General features: G+C 33.4%; 1 protein-coding gene across 1 annotated transcript in view; it reads right to left on the reverse strand.

The window, feature by feature from the left end:
• Positions 1 to 236: 236 nt before the first annotated feature.
• LOC115440833 overlaps positions 237 to 25,480 on the reverse strand; it is a 124,826-nt gene continuing 99,582 nt past the window's right edge. Inside the window, exons 4-5 of the mRNA XM_037440524.1 lie at positions 22,773 to 23,006; positions 237 to 2,546 (exon numbers count right to left, since the gene is read on the reverse strand). Of these exons, the coding sequence (XP_037296421.1) occupies positions 2,178 to 2,546; positions 22,773 to 23,006 (603 nt within the window). The 3' untranslated portion in view covers positions 237 to 2,177. The remainder of the gene's footprint in view (positions 2,547 to 22,772; positions 23,007 to 25,480) is intronic.

Raw genomic sequence — 25,480 nt, forward strand, 5'->3', positions numbered from 1 at the left:
TATTAAAAATGAAAGGATAACTGAGGGTTATAAACTAGTAATAAATAAAAAAAGGGGATAGGTGTGGAATATAATACGAAACAGCTTTGTTTGAAGAGTTTAGGATATAATTAACTACGCTAGTCTATTGTTTCATCGGGTTTTAAAAGTCTAGACTCTAGTGGATTGCTACAACAAAACAGGTCAAGACGTACCTATTTTTCTAAAGCAAGGATCTCTTAAAGAAATGACACAACTTTGGCGAGTTAAATATGATTTAATTTTGTAATTTTTCTTAGCAATTATATTTCGTTTGCATCTGAATACTTATAATTAGACACAGTGTTACAATACACAGTGTCATTCACGAATTTATTATGTATATAAGCGCATATTTTGTAAAACTATTAAACATTGTTTGGAATGTTTGAATGTCTTTGTTTGTATACTACGTACTATGGAATAATCGAGGAATGTGTAGCGATTTCTGTTCACATTTACTTTTAACATTTAATATAATAGATAGACCGAATCCGAACTTTGCAAAATTCAAAATGCTGGAATTATTGTCAAGTTTGTAACTACAAAAAAAAAATAGCTAAATATGTTTTTAAAACATTGACGTTAATGATAAATGAAAATAAATTTTAGGTACATTCTTAAAAACTCAGTGGAGTTCATACAAAATCTGTCGGCTAATACAAAATTTTTGCTGTATTCACTTTTGTACTCACTTTAAACGTTTGTATTAAATGAGTTTACAAAAGGTTTCCGTCATATAAAAAGGTTTTGATTAAATCCACAATGTTCGGAATCAGTCGTTCAATACGAGTATACAATGGATACAAGGTACAATATTACATTTTCTAAAATTTTATATATTTTCACGTAGAGGTCCACACAATTCTCAATCATCAATACAAATGGAATAAATACAAAATTATGGAGTTTAGATATAACCTCTAAGTGAAAATTTACAATTAGCATGTACTGTTAAGATAAATATTGATTTTCTACAAAGTTTACAGACACAAATAGAACATAGCTGCAATGCGAACTGGCAGCTAACATTGCTAGCCCACTATGGCACAGATCTTAGATTAATCTTTATATAATAATAGGTAGACACGATGTACAACTGCATTAAAGTTAAGGCATTCTGCATTCAACACAGGCGCGTATTTACTCGAAAAATTACTACAAGCGTCAATAGAAATCCACGAATTTCGATATTAAAGAGATTCAAAAAAACCTATCACTCACATACGAACTCCTAAAACAATATTTACAAAGCGCTCAAAATCATACAATCAAATTCACAGAATCGCACGAAAATATTCATTATGAACATTAATAAGGAAATAGTTTCAGTACATGAAGTTAGTAGAGAAAACTAGGTCATATCAACTGTGGCTAATCACAAGAGAGCGGTCGGTCGGATAGATTAAATACCGATAATTAAATACATAAAAAACATTTTAATACAACTTTACATCTAATACCTACGTATACAAATTTCTGATTAAAGTTTTTTTCGATAAATAAGTAAACACGATGGTTTTATTATATTTACAAGCAGATAACACAATCCGTACTTAATAGTAAAGCGTTTTAAATAATAACACACTGAGAATTGACGTAAAGGCGTTTTGCTACATTATAGCGGGCCAGCCGGAGCAGTAGGTTACGAGCTTTAACGCGTCCACTAGGCGCATGCGCATGCGGCACGGTGGTGTCCCGCGCGGAGTGTCACGTGACACGGTGCGGCCGACGCGACGACGTCGAACGGTGTCGAGTTCAGCGGTGGTCTGTCGGAAGACTCGTGACCGGTGCGACTATTTGCTCGTTCCACAGAAAACCTTTTTCCTTTTAGAGCACGAGTCCGACCGCTGGCTCATGAGCAAACGAGCGCCATGATGTTACACGACCTTAAGGAATTTCACAGCTCCGGACGACGTCCCGGCTCGGCGTTTTTTCCCCCATTCAAATGTTTGCTCTCTCGCTTTAGCTACCATTCATGCGGCGTTTGAAACGCCGCGGCCACCGCGACTAACCTAACGCTATCCAGTCCACGTCACTGTAATAATACTGCGATAGTTGACTAATACTCTGTCCACTCACAATGTCCAACGACAGCTGGCAACGGAACGCGCGAAGCGTTGAAGCGTGAAGCTGCTAATGTGTCGCCGACGTGACGCCTACGTGCCGTCGCAGTTCCGTCGCCTCTGATGCCTGCCGTGGTGGTGGCGCACGCCGTGGCACGGGGGCTTGATGGAGTTCTGCGGCGGGGGTCGCCTACGCTGCGAGCGCCACGTCTTCGTGTTGGCCAGCAGGTTGTTGTGCCTGTTGATGTCGAAGTCGTGGTTCTCCTTCATGAACGAGAAGCACTTGTGCAGCCGCTCGGGCAGCCGGCTCTTGCCGCGCCGCAGCTGCACGCCGCGCCGGTTGAACCCTATGTATCGGTCTTCGTTCTTGACCAGGTGGTATCTGTTGTAGCCGTCCACAAATTCCTCTTTGAACAGACAGTTGGGTTGTCTCTCCGCTTGGAAACGCGACTGTGAACAAAATTATTGTTTGATTACAAACCTGAGTAAAATTTTTAGAATTGTATGTTTCATTTGAGAGATCTAGTTGAAATGTATCATGCATTGGAGCACTTACAATGACACGATCCCTGATACATATTTGGTTAAGGACTTTAAAATATAATAAACAAACCTACAATGACATTCGGCACAAAAAATTACATTCACATCAAAGAGATATGGGCATATAAATAAACAAACTCATATATGCGTAATCCAATATAATGATAGTCGTGGTTTCCATGTGGTGACCATAATGTAATTTGTTATAACATGTGTAATTTCGTTCAAACTAATGAACAATTTGAAAAATTAAACTTTCTTTTCTCAACGACGTTTAAAATCGAATACAAGAATTAATTAACTCATAACGCACACTAATGTATTATGTAAATATTCAAGGAATCCTCGAATTTACTCTCGCTCGTAATTACTACACGGTAGGTGATTTTTTTTTAATTCCAATAAACGCCGACTGCATTCTCACAATAAGGTTTCTGTTCATCTAAAGCTATGTTTTTAAATGCGACTAATCTGAAAAACACTTTCGTTTAGTGCTGATATATAAAGCGGATTTTAAGACCAAAATAAAGATCGTTAAACAGGAAAATTATTTCTTTAAGAGCTGATTACAATTTACTAAAGATTTTGGTGGTTTTTGCTGTTGAATTTAATAAGTACTTAGGGATAAAGCTTATAAGATAATCGGTTTATTGTCTTATCATTCTTAAGCATATTATAAATTATATTTAGATGTTTCGGCCGTGGAATTTCGAAAATTGAGTTGTTGAATTAGTTACTGAATTAATCGCTTTAATTGTGATAATACCCTTAATTTACAATAGATACGTAAGGAGATATAGTGTTAATATTAATAGATTTTAGACAATTGTACTATTGATCGAAACATAACAAAAATATCTTAAGGTAATAATAATGATAAATGAGTAATATACAATGTTCAATAAAAACAATTATATATTATTATCAATTAGAAGTCCATCTAGATGTTTCGAAAAAAAAGTTTTTTTTTAAATTTAACCGACATTACATGAACTCAGAAATATATTATAAAACACACGTAAAAGTGAAACCCTGCAAGTAAACGATAGATATCGTAAAAGAAAGTTCATGTACGGCAACGGGCAAACGCAAACGCATTTCAATAAAAAGAAAAAGACTCGACCCGACACCGGCCATGTCATTTCAATTAACATTAGAAGATATAAAAATAACTCCGGTGTCGTACGTACATAAATTTGTTATAATTTCTATGAATGAGATAGTGGAAGCGGAAAAACAGTGTCGGGTTTTCGGTTTTGAACCCGTGACGCGGGTCGAGTGTTCGTGTTACCTCGTGAGTTGTTTGGAGTCATTTATTGCGTTATTGAAATCCTACTTTCATAATGATTTCTTATGTTTACGCGAATGTTATTCATTGAAATAAAACTATTTTACTTATTATATTTTTTTTCTAGCTCGTTCTGCCTAGATCGGTCCGTGAATAGCTAAAAATTCAAAGTAGATTAATAATTTTAAAATGTAGATAGATATTGAACTTTGACTTTGCGGATGACCAACACCTCAGTCCCGCCCGTGACCACTAAGGCTGTCTTCGAAACGTCGGGAGAAAATTATAATTTAAAAAGTCACGATAAAATCCGTAAAACAGTGTTATTTAAATACTACTTTCAATCTATACTAATATTATAAAGAGTAGATGTTTGTATGTTTGTAAGGGCTAATCTCTGATTCTACTGAACTGATTTTAATTCTTTCTCTAATAGGATACGACATTACTTGTGAATGCTATAGACTACTTCACTTTAAGAGACAAATCTCTAAACCATGATATGATACCAGCGCTATCTATTTAAAAAAAAAAACACATTATTACCCATGGGAGCAAATTACCAGGATAAAAAGTACCCTATATGTTAATCCCGGAAACGGGCTACTCGTGTGCGATTTTTTTGCAAATTCCGTTCATTTTTATCTGCATTCTCTTCTTACATACACACATACAAACATATTTCGTATTATTAAAAATACATAACGATAAAATAAAATATAGATAATATTCATAAAGCCAAAAAGGAAACAGACTTTTATTGATGACAGCAGGAATATGCCAGTTTGACAATAATGTTCAATATTGAGTACCTAAATTTTAATCAATTGAATTATTTATCGGATTCCATATGTTCAAATAACTTCTTACACTATTTTGAAAGCTAGATTAATATTTAATCACATAAATATAACAAATATAGCTTTTAATCACTTTATTTTACTAAACTCACATACACCGACATGATGGGCAAAATTTTGTTGAATAAAATCTATCAATTGTAAAAACACATCATTTTTAACATGACCCTACGTTTGTTAGCCTAGCAAGGACCGGCTTATACACATCGGACTTTTAGGTGAGCAGTTTAGGCGCTCGCAACCCTTGAAAATTAATCAACCATGCTAAGAGCAACCCACTAACTGATTACGAACCTCGACTCAGGACGATCAGGAGAGGATGAGAAATCAACGATTATGGATGCGCATAGTCGTAGCAAACTAAAACATGTCGCAATTATCTAAAAGCAACGTCAAAGATAAATACTACTGATATAGTATGTCTGTCTGGTTCCACTGCAGGATCTGGATAATAAACTACGTCATTCAATGGGCCAATATATGAGCAATGAGCATATCAGTTAAGAAGTCGATACATTATCATTATCCTGCTGTATGGTGATAGTAAAATCGAATAAATGTAGTACAGAGTCGAATTAACTGATAACGATAATTTAAATTATACATGAAATATAGTGTCTACAAATTTTATTTTAGCTCACAAAATGGGTGCCGCCTAATGTGCATCATGCTTTTGTTTTAATAATAATATTTGGTTTGTGTCCTTTTTATATTTGTATTTCGTGTGTGTGCAATAAAGAGTTTTTGTATTGTATTGTAATGGGTATAGAAAACTTTTATTTTATTTTCAAAATGAAATTTACAAAACTACGGCACCGAGCCGTAGACGATTTGCAGTAAGACTCACTATTGCTATGGTCATGGGTTCGATCCCCGAGTTGGATAGTAATATTGAGTTTTCTATTAGGAATCAGTTCCGAATCGCACCCGACAAAGGGTAATAGGCAAACCTGTAGACTTATTTGGCGAAAAGTGTACGTGTTACACCTCTGCCTGCTCTGAGAAAACGGAAGAGGCGTGATGGAATACAATTTGGAACATCTTAAATACCGTTTTGTTACTTTTAACGTTATCACAAAGAGATATACAGCGAATACCGTTTTAAAAGGGTTTTGTAACGTTTAATGATTTTGTTTTTTTGTTTTAGTTGTGCTCTCTAGCTTCTGATGATGCTGTTAATTATAGTGGCACTCAGATTTGTAAATCTCAACTTAAACGCAGGTGCTCTCTTCTACTTTATGAGAATGATAAATTGTAAATATTTGTGATATTAATTTCTAGCGGCTAAGAATTATATTTTATCCAAGACTTCTTTGTAAAAGTTAATAGAAAGTTTCATCGCCATGTTAATGAATATACCTTTTGGTATTGGTATTGGATCTTTCCAATCCTATCTGATTTTGATCTTCATAAGAGCACGCACTAAGTGCATTACGCTATTAGGTCCTCCCTACATATATGTATAAAAATACCCAAAGGTCATATTGTCTTGTCACACAAATAGCTCAGACCCGTAAAAAAATAATCGTTAATCAAAACACATCACGCGTCTGCCGAGGAGTGACAGGCAAAGTGGTAACCATGGCAACTACTTTTCGTCATGTGTCATCTGAGCCATGATATGTTAGGGGGCGAGCCTATCGCTGTATCGGGCATAAATTCCAGAGTCCAGGCTGATACTGAGTACAAAATCCCAATATTGCCCGACCCGAAATTCAAACACGAGACCTCGGAGGGTTTGTCACATCAAGCAGGCACCACCACGCCACCAAGGCAGTCGATTACTCAATTACGGATTAAGGATATCCTCCCACTCATAGGAGTCAACCCGTGGCTAATCGTTTCATAGCCGGATAATATTCCTTAACGAACATCAAAATACAACAATATTTCAGATTTTCTCGTGGTTTTTTATATTACTATATTTTTCTTTCGAAATTAGTTGTTTCGATGTCTCACATTCGTGTAAACATAGAAATAATTATACCTACACGGAGTTGGCTCTTAACCATTTAAATTACTTTACAAAAACTTCTTAAGGTTGTGTGGAATGAAAATTCGGAGGTTTTCCCACTGGTTAGACAGGCATAACTGTCAAAGGGAGATTTCTTCCGAAACTAACGGAGCGCGTAAACATTGTCTAACCTTCGTAATATAAACGGGCTAATTTTGTAAAGACAACGTAATCTCGAGTCGCCAAAGCAAACATTTCTTTGAAGTGAAGCCGACGCATAAATTTCACTTTTGTTAACACATTGTTTCATTGAATATGTTTAGAAAATTATTCAGCTATTACTTAGCACGTTTTATTATTTGCATAGAGAATAGAATTTTAGGTTTGTATATGACGGGTTTTATAGGTAATTTATTAATTAATAGTGAATAAGTAATTGAAATCAATAAAATATTATTTTTAATAAAGATTATTTGTTCGTTTCTTGATTTATTTGTACTTAATTCTAGTGAAATTTATTATGTATATGAAGGTATGATTTACGGTGTATTGTTGCTAATGATTGCATTATGTTATGTAAGAAAGAGTCTCTACTTAAGTTATGGAAAGATACATCCAATACCTTCTATAAAATTAACATTCATTGTTGTTTAATACATCTTATATAAGTTTAAACTATATTATATTGGAATATTACCGATCTATTTATTTAAGCTCTATGCACGTCATTATATTGCGAAAGTTTGTGTTATTAGTAGTAAACACAGAAATAGCTGAAAGGATTGGGATGAAATTTGGCACACGTTTAGACCATGTCCTGTACTAACACATAAGCTACATTTTATCCCAATAATTTTCTGCCATGACAAAAAATACACATTTTTATCCTTATTTTTAAATAGATGGCGTTGGTGTCGTACAGACGTTGTGAATTGCTATAGAGTTTAAGGGACTTTAGTAGTAGAAAAGCCTTTTGCACGGGCGAAACCGCGTGCAATATCTAGACAAATATAAAATAAATGTATATTAAAGCACTGCAGTTCCATTTAATACGTAATATTATGATCTACATTTTCAATACAAATCGTCGAAGTTAGTAAATAAACGGCCGACGTGGGGTCAACGACTGACAAACGCTTAATGATAACGTGCTATCGATATCTTTGTACTTGTTACCTGAATTATCCAACAGGCCATCTTCATAGTCTATGAAAAATATTCGAAATTGACATTTAAGCATGCTTATTAATTTTGCAATAAGTATTCAAACATTTTGATTGAATTTGAAAATTAAATGAATTGAGTTATCCGGGGAAGTCAAATTGATTACACAAAATCTGATTCTAAGTGTAATGTGAAATGAATGAATCCCTCCTAGTCGAATTCCGGCCACGGCCGCCAAACTCAACTGAGATCAACCAAGTTCGCAGGAGATATAATAGTGCACAAGTGTGTGCCAAATACACAGGTGCACTCTCTGTTCCATCACTCTCATAGTCTAGTGAGACAGCAATCCGACATCGCAGGAAAGATCAAGCGCAGGCCCAACGGCTTTACGTGCTTTCCGCAGCATGGAGGTTGACACTGCCAACTTCATGACTCCAGGCTACGACTAAGTAATTTTTAATATTTAAAAACCCAGTCACTATTATTTTAGGTCCGACCCGGGATGCGAACCCAAGCCCTCACCCACCACCACCGACCATAGCTTACAAATACATCACCAACGTAATCCAAATATAGACATAAGGATGTGTTTCTTAGCGGTAACTATAATTGTTCCGACCTGTTTAATGAAAATACACGTAGTATTATAAAAAATTGTCAACCGATTGCATAAGTTTTGTCAATGTCGGCGGCGGAGAATCCTTTGACGAAATCATATATTTACCGGATATGATATACTAATTATACTTGTTCTTATCAACAATCTATGTAATCCATCATTGGATTAGAGAGCAGAAGTTCCTGTCTCTAGGTCAAGCAATTCTTTAGGATTCCGTACATTGTTACACATTGCTATCATAAAACAGCTAGCCTATCTGGTTATCCATATATATAACGACGCTTGAACGGCAATTATATCTAAGCGACAATCAAAAATCTTTTGAGTAAAGCGATTAAAATGTTTTATATTAATAAGAAAATTCATAACCATTAAAGCTATTTACTTTATAATAATAGTCTAGTAATAAAACAACTATAAGTTATTATTTACAATGGATATAAAGGTAATTATTACTAGAATATTTTTTTAACCACTCCCTCCCTCGGTACTAAAAGATAAGCCCTAATATTTTACCTAAGTAAAACCTTTATTCCGGATTCCATTCTTGAATGTAAAAAGAAAATAAAAATAAAATATTGATTAAAAGAAAGATAACCAATTTTATTTATTATCTAGATGAATTTGTATTACATGATGCGTTATTTTATAAAAAAAACTGAATTATGCACTTTATCGTCATCATAATACCAGTCATAATTGGCTGACATGTACCACTCACCGTATAAAAATGTATACTTCTTATCTGCTCTACATTGTAATTGATTAGTTTATAGATTCATTTACGCAATTGTTCATAATAATTAGAAGTTATCTATTGTAAACATAAAACAGATTTAGTGACGAAAGAAAACAATTGATAGAATTGCGATCTATTCTATGATCCATTAAATTCGTTTAAATCACAGTTGCTCCACATAAAAGTCCTCATTCAGATTAAATCTAGTTTGGACTACTCTTAATATTACATATTAAGTACCTTTCGCTTCTTAAAAATAAATCTAACAAAATTCGTTCAGCCATTTCGTAGGTTAGCAAAAATAAAACAAAAGATATTTAAAGCGATAAAAAAGAAACATGTGATTATGTTTTCTTCATGCGATAATATTTAATTTAAAAATTTCTAATCAGTATTTTGACTGACTTATTTAAGTAAACGCAAGCCCTTTTCGCATGTAGTGTTCACATCTAGAAGGGCACAATGTTATTGCTACGTACCCTATTATCGCATGTACTACTTTATATGTTTTAAAATTAATATTGTACCCAGTTTTGTGAACCAAAAATAATAAAAAAAAAAAAAACCTTTACTTCTGAGTTTCATAGTAATACTTAATTTCACTTATTGCTTTTTAATAGCTATTAAGTAGAGTATGTATATTATTATTATAAAAAACCTTTTACAATCAGTATAGTGCATATCTTAAGTATGCGTTGCGTATTTTCCTTATGCTTAATTTTTTTACTTATTGATAATAACAAATTATTCTGCAATATCATTGTTACGCGTGTTGATATTCGCCTTAAAAATCTAATATAGATACTTAAACTGACCCCTAGGCCCCGCGAAACCGATAAATCAAACCCCTACGTCAACGTCGACTATAACAAAATAATTATCTGTTATGAAAACGTCACTTTTGACAACATATTGCATTATTATTAGGCGGTTAATTTTAGTTTCAAATATCGAAGAGTTTTTATTTGAATGAGTTCGATATTAAGCAACCCTTAGTTAGATGAATTAGGTATTAAAGTGAAATTCTGGACAAAATAAAATAGTGTAGTATATGGTGTCTTAGAATATAGCAAAAAAACAGGACTCGACTCCGTATCGTTTTATTGGGATTGGTTGAAAGATTACCACGTGACTGACGCATTGACCTCTCGATCAATCACAGAGATCAAAATTAAACGACATCGACTTTCGTTTTTGTTGGACATCCTAAGGGGCTGGATCGCGTTCAATAAATGCTCAGATTCACTCTTTTTCGATCGATAGCGAAAATGGACCAATCATAATATATATTTTTTAATTTATTTGCACTTTATATGCAAATGTTTATCGGCGAACTTAATGCCAAACCATTCTCTCCGAGTCAAACATAAGGTGGTACAGAAATAAATAAGGTAGGTGCATCAGGGTAACTTGATATTTACAAATAAAACATACATAAATGAAAATAAGCCAATTAATAATAAATACAAACATAAAATAAGTAATGTCATAAATATCGAAACATATAAGGTACAAAATATTATTACATAAATATATGTATATACAATATGATAATATTTCAATACAGTATACTTATAAACGACTTATTTTGTTTGATTTGTTCTAACAATCGTATCAAAGATATTCATAATTTATTGAAATTGGCCGAAGTTATATAGATAACACCAAAAAAGTACAATCAGGAAAAACCTATTATTACCAATACTATTAATTAATATTGCAATTGCTTATGGTAGGTTTCTCATATGTGAGAGTCCGCCTGGGTAGGTACCACTGCTATGTCAATTTCTGCCGCCAAGCAGCAGTGTGTAGTCACTGTTGTGTTCCGGTTTGAAGGACATTGTAGCCAGTGTAACTACTGGACATAATGAGACTTAACATCTCACGTCTCCGGATGGCGAGTGCGGTGGTGGTATTCCACAATACTTTGTAATTCAAGGTGTTAGTGTTTCTATTGATTATGGGTCGTATCGCTTGCCATCAGGCAACGGCAAGTCCGTTACGTCATTCTAAGAAATAAAAAAAATAAATAAAAAAAACATGCTGTTCTGGATACCAATAGTGAAAGGTGAAATTTTCCGAAATAACCCGACGCAATAAGTAATATGCATAAATACAGTTGCGAAATCGTTCTTATGATTATTAGATATCATATAAATTATGAAAGAGAAGCCGCTAGAAATTGGGTTATACGGACTCTTCGCTGCTAGGTATCTTTGTATGTTTTTGTTCAGCAATGTAAAATATGGATATTAGACTCAACGTCAAATATGTAAAGATACATACATACATAACATCACGCATTTATCCCCGAAGGGGTATGCAGAGGCGCAACTAGGGCACCCCCTTTTCGCCAAGTATGTTCCGTCCCATGATGTGATAGGGGGCGAGCCTATCGCCATATCGGGCACAAATTCCAGACTCCGGGCTGATACTGAGCAGAAAAAACCCAAATATTACTTTTCCCGACCCGGGATTCGAACCCAGGACCTCAGAGCGCTATTGTACCGGACATGCAATACAACTACGCCACCGAGGCAGTCAAAGATCGCGAGCGTAAAATAATATTTGCAATATGTAGCACTACGAAGACCTATGTGGTATGAATATGTTGCTTATAACGCAGTCGTTTCGTTTAATTTAGTTAAACAAAATCTTCACCAACGCTGAGTTTCACAATCAAGACTAAAACGCGTAAGCTTTTAATCAGCATACGAGATAAAATCGCGTTAATTAAAGGATTTACATTTAATTTGTAAAAAGAACGAAGCCACAATAATATTTTCATTTGCAGTGGATTTAAACGAAGTAATTATGCTGGGTTAAAAGATAACGTCAAATCCCGAAGAAATAGCTTCGCCACAGCGCGAGTCGTACAGAAGGCTTACTTGGTAATATTACATAGACTCAGCGCCGCAGCGTCGAATGAAATGAAACACACGTCAGTGGCGAAGAGGGAATTTTTTCAAAAAGTAACCCGATGAAAAAAAATCCTCTAATTTGATAACATCATATCGCGGTCAATTTAACAGATCAAAAACTAAGACAAACAAAAATAAACCTAAAAGGGAAGCCGGTAGGAATCGAGTTGTATAAACGCTTTGCCACTGACACACGTGTTTATAGAAATGTAAATGCAAATACAGTTGTTCTGAATTACGTCTGGCTTCACAAGGTCGTGTTAACAATTCAGAATCTTGTAAATTATATATTGTTAAAATATGTTTAGTATCTGATATGTAAGAATTTATATTAGTTCATTTTGGACATCAATTTGATTTGGTAATAGTCATTCAAACAATTTTCAAACCGAGAAAAAAATGTTTATTGTTACATTAAGTCATTTTCAGGCAAGCCTTCTGCTTCATGTTTTGTGGCATACGCTGCAGATATCAGAAGCATAGATGCGGGAGTTAGTCGGGATAAACGCGTGTAATCCCGGCAAATCCCGCAGGATCGTGCCTGCGGTAGGTATTCCAGATTCATCCCGAAGCTTGTGTTAACCTACATGCCGCTCTCCAAGTAGCTATGCGCGTTTTCATTTTAACCACTAGACCGCTATAATATTTTAAGATCTTCAATTTAGTTCTAATAGCAATTTATATTATATATTTTTCAATATATTGAATACGAAATATTTTTTGTTAATCAAATTGTAAATCGTTTATTGAAAATAAAGACCCATGACTAAATTCTTAATAAAATAAATTGACATGAACCTATAATATCCTTAATCCTAGTATTTTCATTACCATAACATAGCATAGTTTAGATCTTGCGCTGCCATGGCTGTTAACGTTAAGTGTTAGCTTCAAGTTTGCGGGAGAAAGGAAGAGAATAAAAAGAATACTAAAACAATATACCAAATTGTTATGTAAAAAAAAAATAAACCTTAATTATGTGGCTTATGGGTAAATGCCGAAATAACGCATCTAAAATATTTTGATCGCAAAAATATGTAGGTGCACCATGCTGAATATCAGACAATGATGGCCCGCCATTAAATAAAATGTATAAAATCACAGCACACATTCTTTATTCCAAAGAAGGGTACCTTTTCCAATTAGTAGATAACTGATTAACAATGTTTATTTAAAGTTGTTTCATATAATTTAATATGAAAATTTATCGATGTCAAATTAAGAATTTCATTCATCGACATATTTTATATATGTAAACATTTCTTTCTTCATTTCAAAATCTATAATCTTAAACAGACACCCTTTTTGACTGCAATTTATAGCTTCATAGACAATATGACTCCGAAAAAATATAACAACATTTTGTATTCATAACTCTAAGAATTAAAGAATGAAAAATCTCGTGACGTTAAACAATGAAAACGTATTAAGTGAGAAGCGCCTTCCCGGCGACAGGATGCTAGCGCCTGGATATTTGTACAGGGATTTACTTACACTACCGAAATCCTGCAAGAACTCTCTTAATCCGGTACAACATCGACGTTTTAACATCTCTACAATTGTCTTTCAATAGATAGCATTAAAATCTTATTAATTTATGTTTTGAGGTATTTAAAATTATATCTGAAAAGTTAGTTATTAACGTAATGGTATCTTTAATTATTATTTTCTGGTTTTTTGTTTGGGATTTCATATAAAAAACGTATTAAGTATTTTTTTTAATAATCATTTATTAGCTAATATACTATTTTATAGCGACCATAACTCACGCGTAATGTAGAAATGTTAAATATTGTCCAAAAATCTCCCACAATTACAGTTTTCTAAATTATACAGACGAAGTCACGTGTAAATGCCTGCCCCGTTAAGTAAACACAGATGAAGCAATAACTGAAGAACTCCTACAAGATATTTAATTAATAACATCAACACCATTCAATACCGTAATCAATTAACAATAAAGGTTACATTACAATGATTATTACATGATCTATAAAATTATTGTACGATGAATAAATATTTCCATAATTATGTGAAAACCGGCTTGAATATAGAAAATGAAAGAGGCTTTAGATATAATATAGAATATTTCATCTTAAAATTAAATATTTAATTCACCCAAATTAAATATCCGGATTTTAGATTCATTTAATTACCAGTATTTCAAACTAAGTTGCCGCTCTTAAGAAATTTTTCCTTTGCGTATATTTTTTCTTGTTTAGAGGTCGTTGCTTAAATACGGCTCAAGGTTGGAAAGCTCATTAGTAGTCGTAACATAAATAGGCTGAAGCGTAAATAACATGTTGAAAATGTTCTGTATTTCTCTTCACTTATGAAATTTAAAACGGAAATGTCTATCCGTAAAAGGATACTGACGGAAAACTCTCTTAAAGATGTCTTCAAAGAAATTTTATAAAATTATATTTCTGAAGTTTCAGAACGTTTCCAAGATAAGACTTCAAACTGTTAACATATGGCTTCTCTCTACGTGTCATACCTACAAAGTGCAATCTGCAAGTGTGAGGATCAAATTGTACGCACAATGTCCAAAGGGGAGGGAAGACGTGCACTATATTTTGTCGTAGTGTGTGTGAGTGGACCTCTTTTGTTTAGGTAATAATATAGGTGATATTAATAGTGTTATCGACTCCTGCGTTAGAGGGGCCAGGGTTTTGATCAAAAAAGTATTTTGGAAGTATGAAGAAAGTGAGTAGGTGCCAATTAGAATGGATGTATGACGACACAGTCGTAACATAGCTCCTAAATTTATAGATTTAAAGAATGTCCAAAGGGACTTGATACTTGATATATAATTATATTATTTGTAGCTACACGTATCAACACATTCCTAACAAACATTTACTAGTGAATAATCTATTTAAAGTACGGATTCCTAAGTGAAGGCTTCACGTCTTTTCCTTATCAATCTTCCTCACGTTAATGACGTCACAATTGCTTCGCCTAGTTCACAAGTTGCGACACTGTCTATAGAAACACAGTTTTATGATTCATAGAAACATGTATATACATATTATAATATTTAAAAAATTGACAATTAGTTTTCTTCAGACCTCACATTGACACATTAAAATAATTTGGACGCACAATTTCGAGGAAAAGCGCTTACAAGTAGGAAAAAATTACGTATTACGTTGGTATGTATAGTATATAGTGTGTATATAGTATATAGTATTTATACATGTAGTCATGTAATGCATTGTATTAGGTCAGTATAATTCCGGCCGTATTGATAAATCAATCTGAACTTTGACTAAAATTTCAAGTAGTCATTTAAACAATTGAACTATTTAATAAATTAAGCTTAAGCTGCGATTTAAGAGCTTTATCTCAGTTGAGTTGGTGCTATAGCATAAACAAAAGTTAGCTGATAAAGCCTGTTACATATTGTGACTTAAAATGTAATTTAAGGTGTCGTTAATATCGGCTTATTAAATATGGACTATCTTTAGATACCGACCTTAGGTTTACAGCGTTTCGTCTGATATCGCACTTCAGAGCGGAAATGAGTTGCATTTATTAATATGTCCATAAGAGCAAGACTAAAATAAAGAGACTAAGACCATCAAGACGTCTCCACATCATTCCTATCTTCAATATTTTATGAAAAATTCGTGGCATATTTAATGTGTAGATTTAACAGCACTATACTTATTTAGTTGACAAAATATATATAAGCTGCAAATAAAATAGAAGTCTACTCTTGTAGCCTCATAAAAATAATACACATGAAAAAATACATATATAACCAGGCATACCGTATATACTGTATATTTATAGTGAACTTTGCAAACTCATTTTATACTACAAATTAATTATCAATAAAAAATATCCTCTAGATGCATATCGCGCATACCTTCGGAAAATAAATAGACAAAGATTAGTTATATAAGTAGGCTTTTACGATATACCTTCTTTTATATAGGAAAACAATTATACTATATTAATTACTAATCGAAGCACTTGTAGAATGAAGTGTTTAATTCAATGTACCGGTACGTTACTCATCGGCTACCCATCTGGTCAATATTGTAATTATCGACATATGCGTCTAATTAGATGTTGTGATCGAATGTTGAACAGGAATTTAAATAGGTAATAAATAAGGTACTTACAAGTAACTTTAATCTGTTATTGTTAAGGTCATTTATTAATATTATAAAATCTTAATTTAGATTACGAATCCTAGCTAATATTTTTAATACGAGCTCGCAAAGTGACCCACTGCACCTTATAGTAAGCAGTATAGGGTACAGATAGTGTGCGTCTGATGAGAGACGATTATCTATCGTCGGTACACGGTTGGATAGTGATAGGACATATTTTATACCCGCCCGAATCACCATACACAAGGTGGGATATGATTTATATCCGCCCGGGTAGCGACCACCGTACACAAGGTTAAATCCCGCCATAGCGGCCTACGTAAGTATATCCCGCTCTGGGATCAGCCTGTATGTCCAGTTCCAACAAGCCGGCATAATTATGTCGACTGCCGAGCGGTAATCATCTCTTGTTAGTAGACACTCCGACCCATCCCTGCCTACCATCAAGTGCACTGAGGTCAATTTGCCTGTATAAAAAAAAGGCAAATATGGCGGCCAATTTTAATGACCCCACGCCGTTCACCATTAAGTGCAGTCGAGTCACTATCCTCTATAAAAAAGACAGAATTATGTCGGCCTATTTACAATATGATTCATTCAATAAATAGAAATCATGAAATTTTCATCAGAACTAGTGAATTGAACGAATCTAATTCCAAGATTTATGTCAATTCTCACTCGTCAAGTAAGTCTGCCAATGCCACCCGCGTTTAACAAGGCTGCAAACTGTCAACCCCTTAATGTTAACCCGTTAATACGTTCATATCTAATCGCGACCTAAGACTACAAATATACTACATTAACTGCGATACTCGTATCAAGTTACTGTCTAGTCAGACTAGATTATGACCACAAACACTTCGTGGCATTGACACTAATACTAGATATGCCCGTTCGTTTACACTTATCTGTAGTTTAGGTATGATTATATTTTTATGGTTCATAGGTGTGACTATTGGAGCATTGTTCCTGATTTGTAAGAATAATATAGCAAAACAAAAATAATCTTATTTATTTCTCAACATGTCAGCGGCTGTATTGTTGAATAACACTCAAACACACGTCAAGAATATCAAAAGAAATCATAAATGTGCAAAGTATATGAAAAAAAATCCTCTCATGATAGCTTTTTATAATAAGTTTTAAGATTAAGAAATGACGCCAATTTGTGACAATATTTTTCGTATTTCGGTATGAGCGTAAAACTAACTACACTCTAAGGACATCTAAGAAGCCATCTTCCATCTAACATGACAACGCATAACGTCAAGTTTCTGTGACAAATTTTATCTGACAATAATGTATGAACTGCATGATCTACGTTAGCAAAGTTTATCTGTTACCTAAAAATCTAGACATATTGAGAGTAAAAAACACGACGTTGTCAATGAAAACTGTGTCAGTGCAACCAACAAACTTCGCGATGCACTCGATAAACTCAAAAATAACTTCTACTGCATTGACATACGAATTTTCTGCAAAAAGTAACGTTATCGATATGATTGAGCAAGTAACCATCGCAGTGGAAATCAGGTCAAACGCATATTCGATAAAATGCGGACAGCACAAAGTCTTAGATAAAATACACGCTTTCAAAAATTCAGATATCTTGTCATTTCGTTTCTTGGAAATTTGTAAATGGTTTTCAACTACATCGTAACCTAAATAAAAATTAGGTATAAAAGGTCTAGCTAGATAGACTGAACGATAAAACGCACAATATCTACATAATCGACGTAATTACATCGTTCATACATGAATAGATAAGTATTTTAGAGATCCATAAAATTAGATACAACGATAATTAGAGGCAGCTAACTTCTGAAGTGTATGGTACAACTACTTGAATAATAAAAAACAAAACCGTATGACCCGACTGGAGAAATAGTATGTTTTTCTAATACGTAATAAGCGATATCATAGACTAACAATGAAATCATAACCGCTCTTAAGGTCAAGTTACTTTGGTCTTTCAACCTTAGATTAATTTGATACCAGTTTTTTTTGTGTAAAATAATGGCACTCATTTATAAATGATTTCTATAATAATTTTCCGCTGAACATAGTAAACTCGTATAATAAAAAAATGTATTTAACGTTATTAACATTACAAACCTGCATTTCACAATTACACCATGCGCCAAATATGCCAGGACCAAAACATTGCGTTTTGTTTTCATTTATCGTTACATATTTTTATTACATTGTACTTGTGTTTACCAAACGCGGTTTATTTTTTTATTTGCGACATTGGAAATACTCAGTACAGGACCACCCAATGCGCGTTGTTGCCAACACATGTTAAAATAATAGCAATAAAATATTGTAGATAAGCTTAAATATCTGTCTGCTAGTTGATAAATTCAATGTCTGAATTTTATATCAACATTTTCATACATCCACGAGCGCTAGTGATGACAAAAACAGCGTCATAAGATTTCAATATTAATTTCAGGTTAAACTGAGGTTAAATAAATATTTCTTATAATTAATTAACGCATTATAGATATGTATAGCTCGCCCTTATCTATAAACGATGTTTACCATAATAACGTTTTTTATTCAATTAACTGGCTGATACAAGTACGAAGTGCAATAAACTTGAACCGTGTTCAAAAAGCGTTAACGGAAGCCAGAAACAAAATAAATTATTGAGTAAGTAATTTATTTCAATAAATATTATTGACTATCGATACAGCTGAGCAATGCAAATGTTTGAGTGCGGAGACACTATAGGCGTCACAATAAATTACAAAGATCATATCGAAATAATTAAGTGTGATGGTGAAGAAAATCCTTAGAATGAGCGGAACTAATGCATTGGAATAAGCTTGTTGGAGACGAGATGGTGAGTTGGGCTAGGTTAGTTAATTAAAATATATTGACATAATGTTGACTCTCATTTATTTGCACGTCTTTGTTTGTAGTGTAAATTACTAAAATGACAATGCGTGTATTGTTAATTCCGATTACATTGTAAAATATTATGTACCAATAAACATATTTTTTTTAAATCTATGAAAGATTTTAAATCTAACACTAGTTAGATCTTGCAAAGCATATGCTTCTAAATATTTCAAACAGCAAACTATCAAATTATTATTCTAATCACACCCATGATGCTAAATCATCAAACACCTGGTTACCATGCACGCTCCCTACGTACTAATTAGACGATCATCAAACTGTATTACAACGATTAGTCAGTAATCGACAGGCCTAACGTTCATGCTTGTAATTGTATTGTTTAAAAAACATAACTTTCTGTCCAATATCTCCAAACACAATAGAAACAGTCAATAACAAAATTACAGCACTCGGCACATCACATTTCTTAGAAACAAACTAAAAAAGATTATCAAAATCGATGATCATTCTCATAAATCGTTGTTTTTGTACCAAAACGATTACGTTATTAATTTCTTATTATAGTATACCACGTTAATGAGGGTGCATGCGTGTGGTATCTTTTTTGCAAAACAGAGGGCCTTATGGACCTTTATTATAATATTTTAAATGTATAACAACTTAATTTGGACGGCGCTTAACCGCCTTCCTCGATTGATTCTATATAATTTTTGTTTCGCCAAATCATTCGATGAATCGATGCAAAAAATGTTACGGAACTCGAGTGTTTTAAAATCGAGCTTGGAATTTGTGATCGCATACCAGCTATAAATATACTTAATATTAGCATTAACTAAATTTATATCTTAGCTAAAATCTTTTAGATTTACAATGTGTGATTATATTAATAAAATAAAAATAAAAAGCGAAATGGACATAGCCTAATGACGTCTTTATTATTTTTATAACAAGCAATAAATATTACAATAAAAACACATCAGTGCCCCATCCGCAAAATGGCCATCAGCACTAGCAAAACGTGTTTCTAAGCTGCTGTCAATAATTAAATTTCTTTATCAGCACCTTCAAATCTAAGTTTAATTAAAAACCGTCACATATTTCACGCGTTATTCGGCGGTAGGCGGTACAATGGATTCGACGATATGTTAGATGACAAATTTATTGAGACCCGTCCACCATTACGAATTACGTACATTTATGATTTAAACGATAGATCATTCAGTACTGGCGATGCAATATTAAATCGTTAAATTTAATATTGGCTGTGTAGTTTCTTTTATTGCTTTACAACTAACACGTATGCTAACATGGGTCAAGTGATTAAATTTTTTTACTGTAGCAACAAATAAATGTTTATTCTCACGCGATTATTGTTCGTATTAAATTAATAGTTTTCCGCTCTGTATTGATTTATTGGTAGAAAGTAAGAATTCTTTATTTAATTTATAATATTGTCGGACGTATATATTTTGTAATTTGAATTCATGCTGTATTAAGTCATGCGTCGGGAAGTATATTTTATGAGCTTTGATAGTGTACATTTTATTTCATTGCATTATTTAAGTAATATATTACAATGAGGCATGTGAATGCTATCAAAGACAATGGAACTACATTAGTTTATGGAAAAAGAAAAATAAACCTAATTTACTCGAGCTTAAAGTACAAAATTAACCTCGATGCGGAAATAAATTACACGTCAAGAATATCAAAAGAAATCATAACTATTGAAAATGAGATGCATGCAAATTTTTCAAACAGGCACCACTCATTAATAAGCATTTTTATTTCGGTGTGGATACAAATGCGCTTGTTCACAATAACAGCTTTAGGGCGGTCATGATTCGACAGTCTCATATTTCGATGATGTACCGCACACAGGTGTTATATGTGTCAAACAAAAATAATGTTTAATCGCTTCAATCCGAAGGCGAATAAACAAAATACTTAGACGATATATCAAAATGCTGATATGCAGCAACTGTCTTGATTAGGTCACTCGTCGTACGTGTTGTTTGTAATATGAAACGCACAATACATTTTATTCATAAAAACATACGTGGCCTATTTAATGCAAAATATTTTAATTGTTATCGATAAGTATTAAAGTTTACAATTCTTTAAAATAAGACGTTTCATACGTTTTTTTAATTAAAAACAAAACGAACAATACACCACCACACTGTTTTCAATGATTTTGGGTTTACATTTTATAAAGGCAAAGCCAATAATGTCAAAAATCCTTTGTGGCTCGACATGGATAAGGTAGAAATAACACAAGATGAGTCTTAAACCAACCGCAAAGCGTGGGCGGCGAAAAAAAAGAAATGTGAAAGCATGTTTTATTTGGACAAGCGACTGCTAAAAGTTGCGTGTTTTTTCATCAAACATTAAGTAATTTGACAGCAAGAGTAATAACATTACATATTCGCGAGCATTTGCAGCACTTTCGCTTTACGGTGCTAGAAAAATGAAAGGGATGTTGTGTCGCGAAGAGGTAAAAGCCAAGTCTTGTTCCAAGAAAGAAAAAACTCAAAATAAATAGTGTGATAATGCAATCGGTTAACTTTTTTCCGATGTTTTATAAATGCCTTAAGAGCAAAACCTGTTACATACAACAACTAAATAGAAAAGCGAATCTGGTAAATTAGTTTCAAATGCACATTCTGATAGTACTCCGAACTGTTTATGGAGCATGTCTGAAGTAAATGTAGCATGTTTACTGCAAAAAGAACAAATCATCTTTCCTCAACATAATATCCACGGTAGCGAATGAACTCATTGTGCTTCGAATGCTAGAGGGATCAAAGGCACTGTTTTTTTTTCAAATTCCTTTCGTTCCATTCGCCTACCAGCGGCCAATATTCACCCATTGTGACCATACCCCGTTACTATATCGCACACAGTGGGCAGTACCTGTTGCAACGCCTGGCCGTTGACCCGTCAAGTATTGACATATTCCTATAGTTTCTCACGTCTAGCTCCTACTAGTCGATTACGGTTGCCATGTTTCTCTTCTCGACAAGATTCCTAGCTTGACAATTTCTCAAGACTTTGCAATCAACGATATATTTGCTTACTACGTCAAATACTTTCTTTTTCATTGCAAAAATGTTATGTCTTTGTTGATACAAATTTCTTTTATCATATTTTGAAGGGGATAGTTTGAATGACATGAAAAATACAGTGTTTCCCCTTCATTTCACCCTTTCATTCTGAAAGCAGCTGTACTGTATAATTTGCCGGCTAAGCCCTTGTGTTGTTCTTTATGACTAATCCATAATTACTTAACTACATATATTGATTTAGAACGTCAAATTACAAAACATTACAGTCAAAAAAATATACGTAATACGTAAGGCAGACATAATTGAATTTACAATGATATCAAGAACAATAATATAATTTAAACCGTCTATGTATTCATTATCATGTTTATCTGTTTACATCGTTAATCAAGTGTAACATCTGACGCTGGTATGTTCTAGTGCACGCTTATAATTTATTGATAATGTTTATAATCTATGCTCATCCTCTTTAGAAACGTGCAACATATTCCGAATAAGGGTCCGACCTAAGTAACTTGATCCAATTCATAAAAATCAAGACAATATAATCCGAAACTCAAGGTAACACGAAATGTCTTTTTGAGTGTAAACATTCAAATAAACTACCGACCCTGAAGTTTTGCAAAAATTTAAATGATACTCACGCTGATCGTTTCCATCGGAGCGAGCCATGACAGTGCCGTTTGGAAACACGTTGAGGTACATATGGGAACACTGGCTGTAGAGGCGAACCGACCGGACCATCGATGGCACCGCACCGCAGATCACCACCTAAAATTATACAAACACATATATTATTACTTATTTACTATATTGTAGATCTTTTGTGTACGGAAGACCGAATGAGTGGGTTAAGTGTTCTGTAGGCCTTTATAACTGTAAAAATAATTTATGTGTATTTACCATCAGGCGAGTGACTTGTTCAGCTAATAATTTAGCTGTACAAAAATAAAACACCTTAAATAATAAATTAAAAAGATCTAAAGAAAGTTTGAAAGTGTCTCATATTTAAATAGCCATTAGAGTATCGATACTTGTGACACCAATATAAAAGATCTTATAAAAGAAACGACATCAGCTTGAATGTAGTTAATGAGAAATGATGTGATTAAGAATGTGTAATATTCAAATACACAACCTTTATACCACTAAACCAACATCGGCTGAATAGAAAGTACCAAAATATTTTAATGAGCGCCGCAACTGGTTGCAGCCTTGCGTACACACATGTGATAAGATAATTATGAAAATTACCAAGTCCAATCAAATTTTAATAATCGCCTTGCAGGCGAGACGACGTCCACTAAATTCTGGAAGTTATTGACTCATCTTCGTGGAATAATACATGTACCGCTTACAAAAAGGATTCGCGATACTTTTTATCAAAATGTAAATTAATTATAAAAATATTTATTTAAATTTACATAACAGAATTGTATCAATGCAAAGAAAAATATAACTCATGCAAAAAGCAAATAACACATATATTCCGTCGCAAGTGACCAAGTGTGTGACATGGGTACGTTGTTTAATGCAAACATCAATACAACGGCCGCAGCTAAAAGCCCCGATGGTCATGGCAAATAAACTGAACGATAACAGTGGGCTGTAAAACACTGATTTATGCCAGGGTTAGTCATATTTTCATGGCTAATCGTGAGGCCTCTGACTGTATGACAAGGTTGACGTAACATTCGACTGTGATATGAAGTCAGAAATCTGGTATCGAACATAGAAATCCATAAATGCTTCATTTGCATACGCATTTTATTGGAATTATAATAGAAGTGTAAATGTTATTTTAAGCGAAAATGTCTGAGCATCATCTTTAATACGCAATTCCGTAAGCAAAGATGAACTATCAGAATTCTTAGTTTCTATGATGGTAGCATAACCTGTCTTCGTGTACGAACTATGTGCAATATTGGATAACATTCCAGTGACAAGCGAAATTCCGACTTAATAACCTTACTTATTCTCTTTCATAAACATTTCAACAACGCTACCACATGAGAGCTCCTCTTTGCGTAGATATTCGTCTACCTTACTATAACCTCGCAAACTTTGCGATCGATTTTATTAAACCCGTTTACTTTAATAGAATACGACATTTGAACTCTAATTGTCCAATCTAGATTCCTTGTCACCAATAAATTCTAAGCTCATTATTTTAACATGAATGACACTATCATTTACTATGTCTTAATTAATAAATATATCTGTTGACAACGTCTTCCTAGTTCTAATCTTAGTGTAGTTTGTACGGTTATTGTAAAATGCTCTTACAATCATATTAGATTTTGTAATTATAAATAGAAACAGCCGTCCCGGGTACCACAATAAGGAAACAATCGATCGTTTTAATGGGTCAGCCGTGCTCAACTAATCCGTCAGGCTGAGGGTTTGGATTGCGTGTTTGGACAAATTTAAATCTTAATTCATTGTCTACAAAGACTTGTTTTCAATATTTACCTTGTATAGTCGTAAGACCTTTTATAACTGTAAAGCCGGTGTCATATTCAGGTGGGAAAGCATAGGCTACCGCGACGTGGTCACTATTCAGCCATATTGCATTTCACTCGAACTTTTTGTAAACAATACTGTATTTACTTTTTAATGTTGAATATTTTCTTCAAGTTATACGAATCGCTCTTGTGGCGCCGTTTGTGTAATCGGACTCTGGTGAATGTCGTAAATGCAAATGAGATAAATTATTATTTGGATTTATTAGAAACAGTAACGTAATTATTCAGTATTAAGTTTCGGAACTTAATTAAGAAAATATTTTCGTTGAATTCGTGTGAAAATGAAATCAAAATATTTAAATATAAACATCAATAATTTTACTATAATTAATACGCTTGTTAATTATTATAGTATAAAGTTAAGAATATAATATTTACCTATATGCATTGATGTTTTTAAAATATATAAATAAAAAAGATAAAAAACTAACTAAAAATAAAGATTTTTTTTTAGTTATACTATAATCTCAACACATTAATGAACTTTTTGTCAGTATACGATTTCAACGTATTGGTAAGATTGAAATCATGATGTAATAAATATGTAATGTTTTTATTTTATTGTTGAAGAATTTTACTTTCACTGCGGAAGTATGTACAGCATTTCGAACATAGTGCGGCAAGGACTGGGCCCTACAAAAAGTGGCTAGTTTTTGTACAAAAATAGCATGTATCTCTTGGGGTACTACAAAAACTGACGTTAAATTATAACATGTTGTT

Source organism: Manduca sexta, chromosome 19 (assembly GCF_014839805.1).
Source record: "Manduca sexta isolate Smith_Timp_Sample1 chromosome 19, JHU_Msex_v1.0, whole genome shotgun sequence".
In the NCBI taxonomy this organism is placed as follows: domain Eukaryota; kingdom Metazoa; phylum Arthropoda; class Insecta; order Lepidoptera; family Sphingidae; genus Manduca; species Manduca sexta.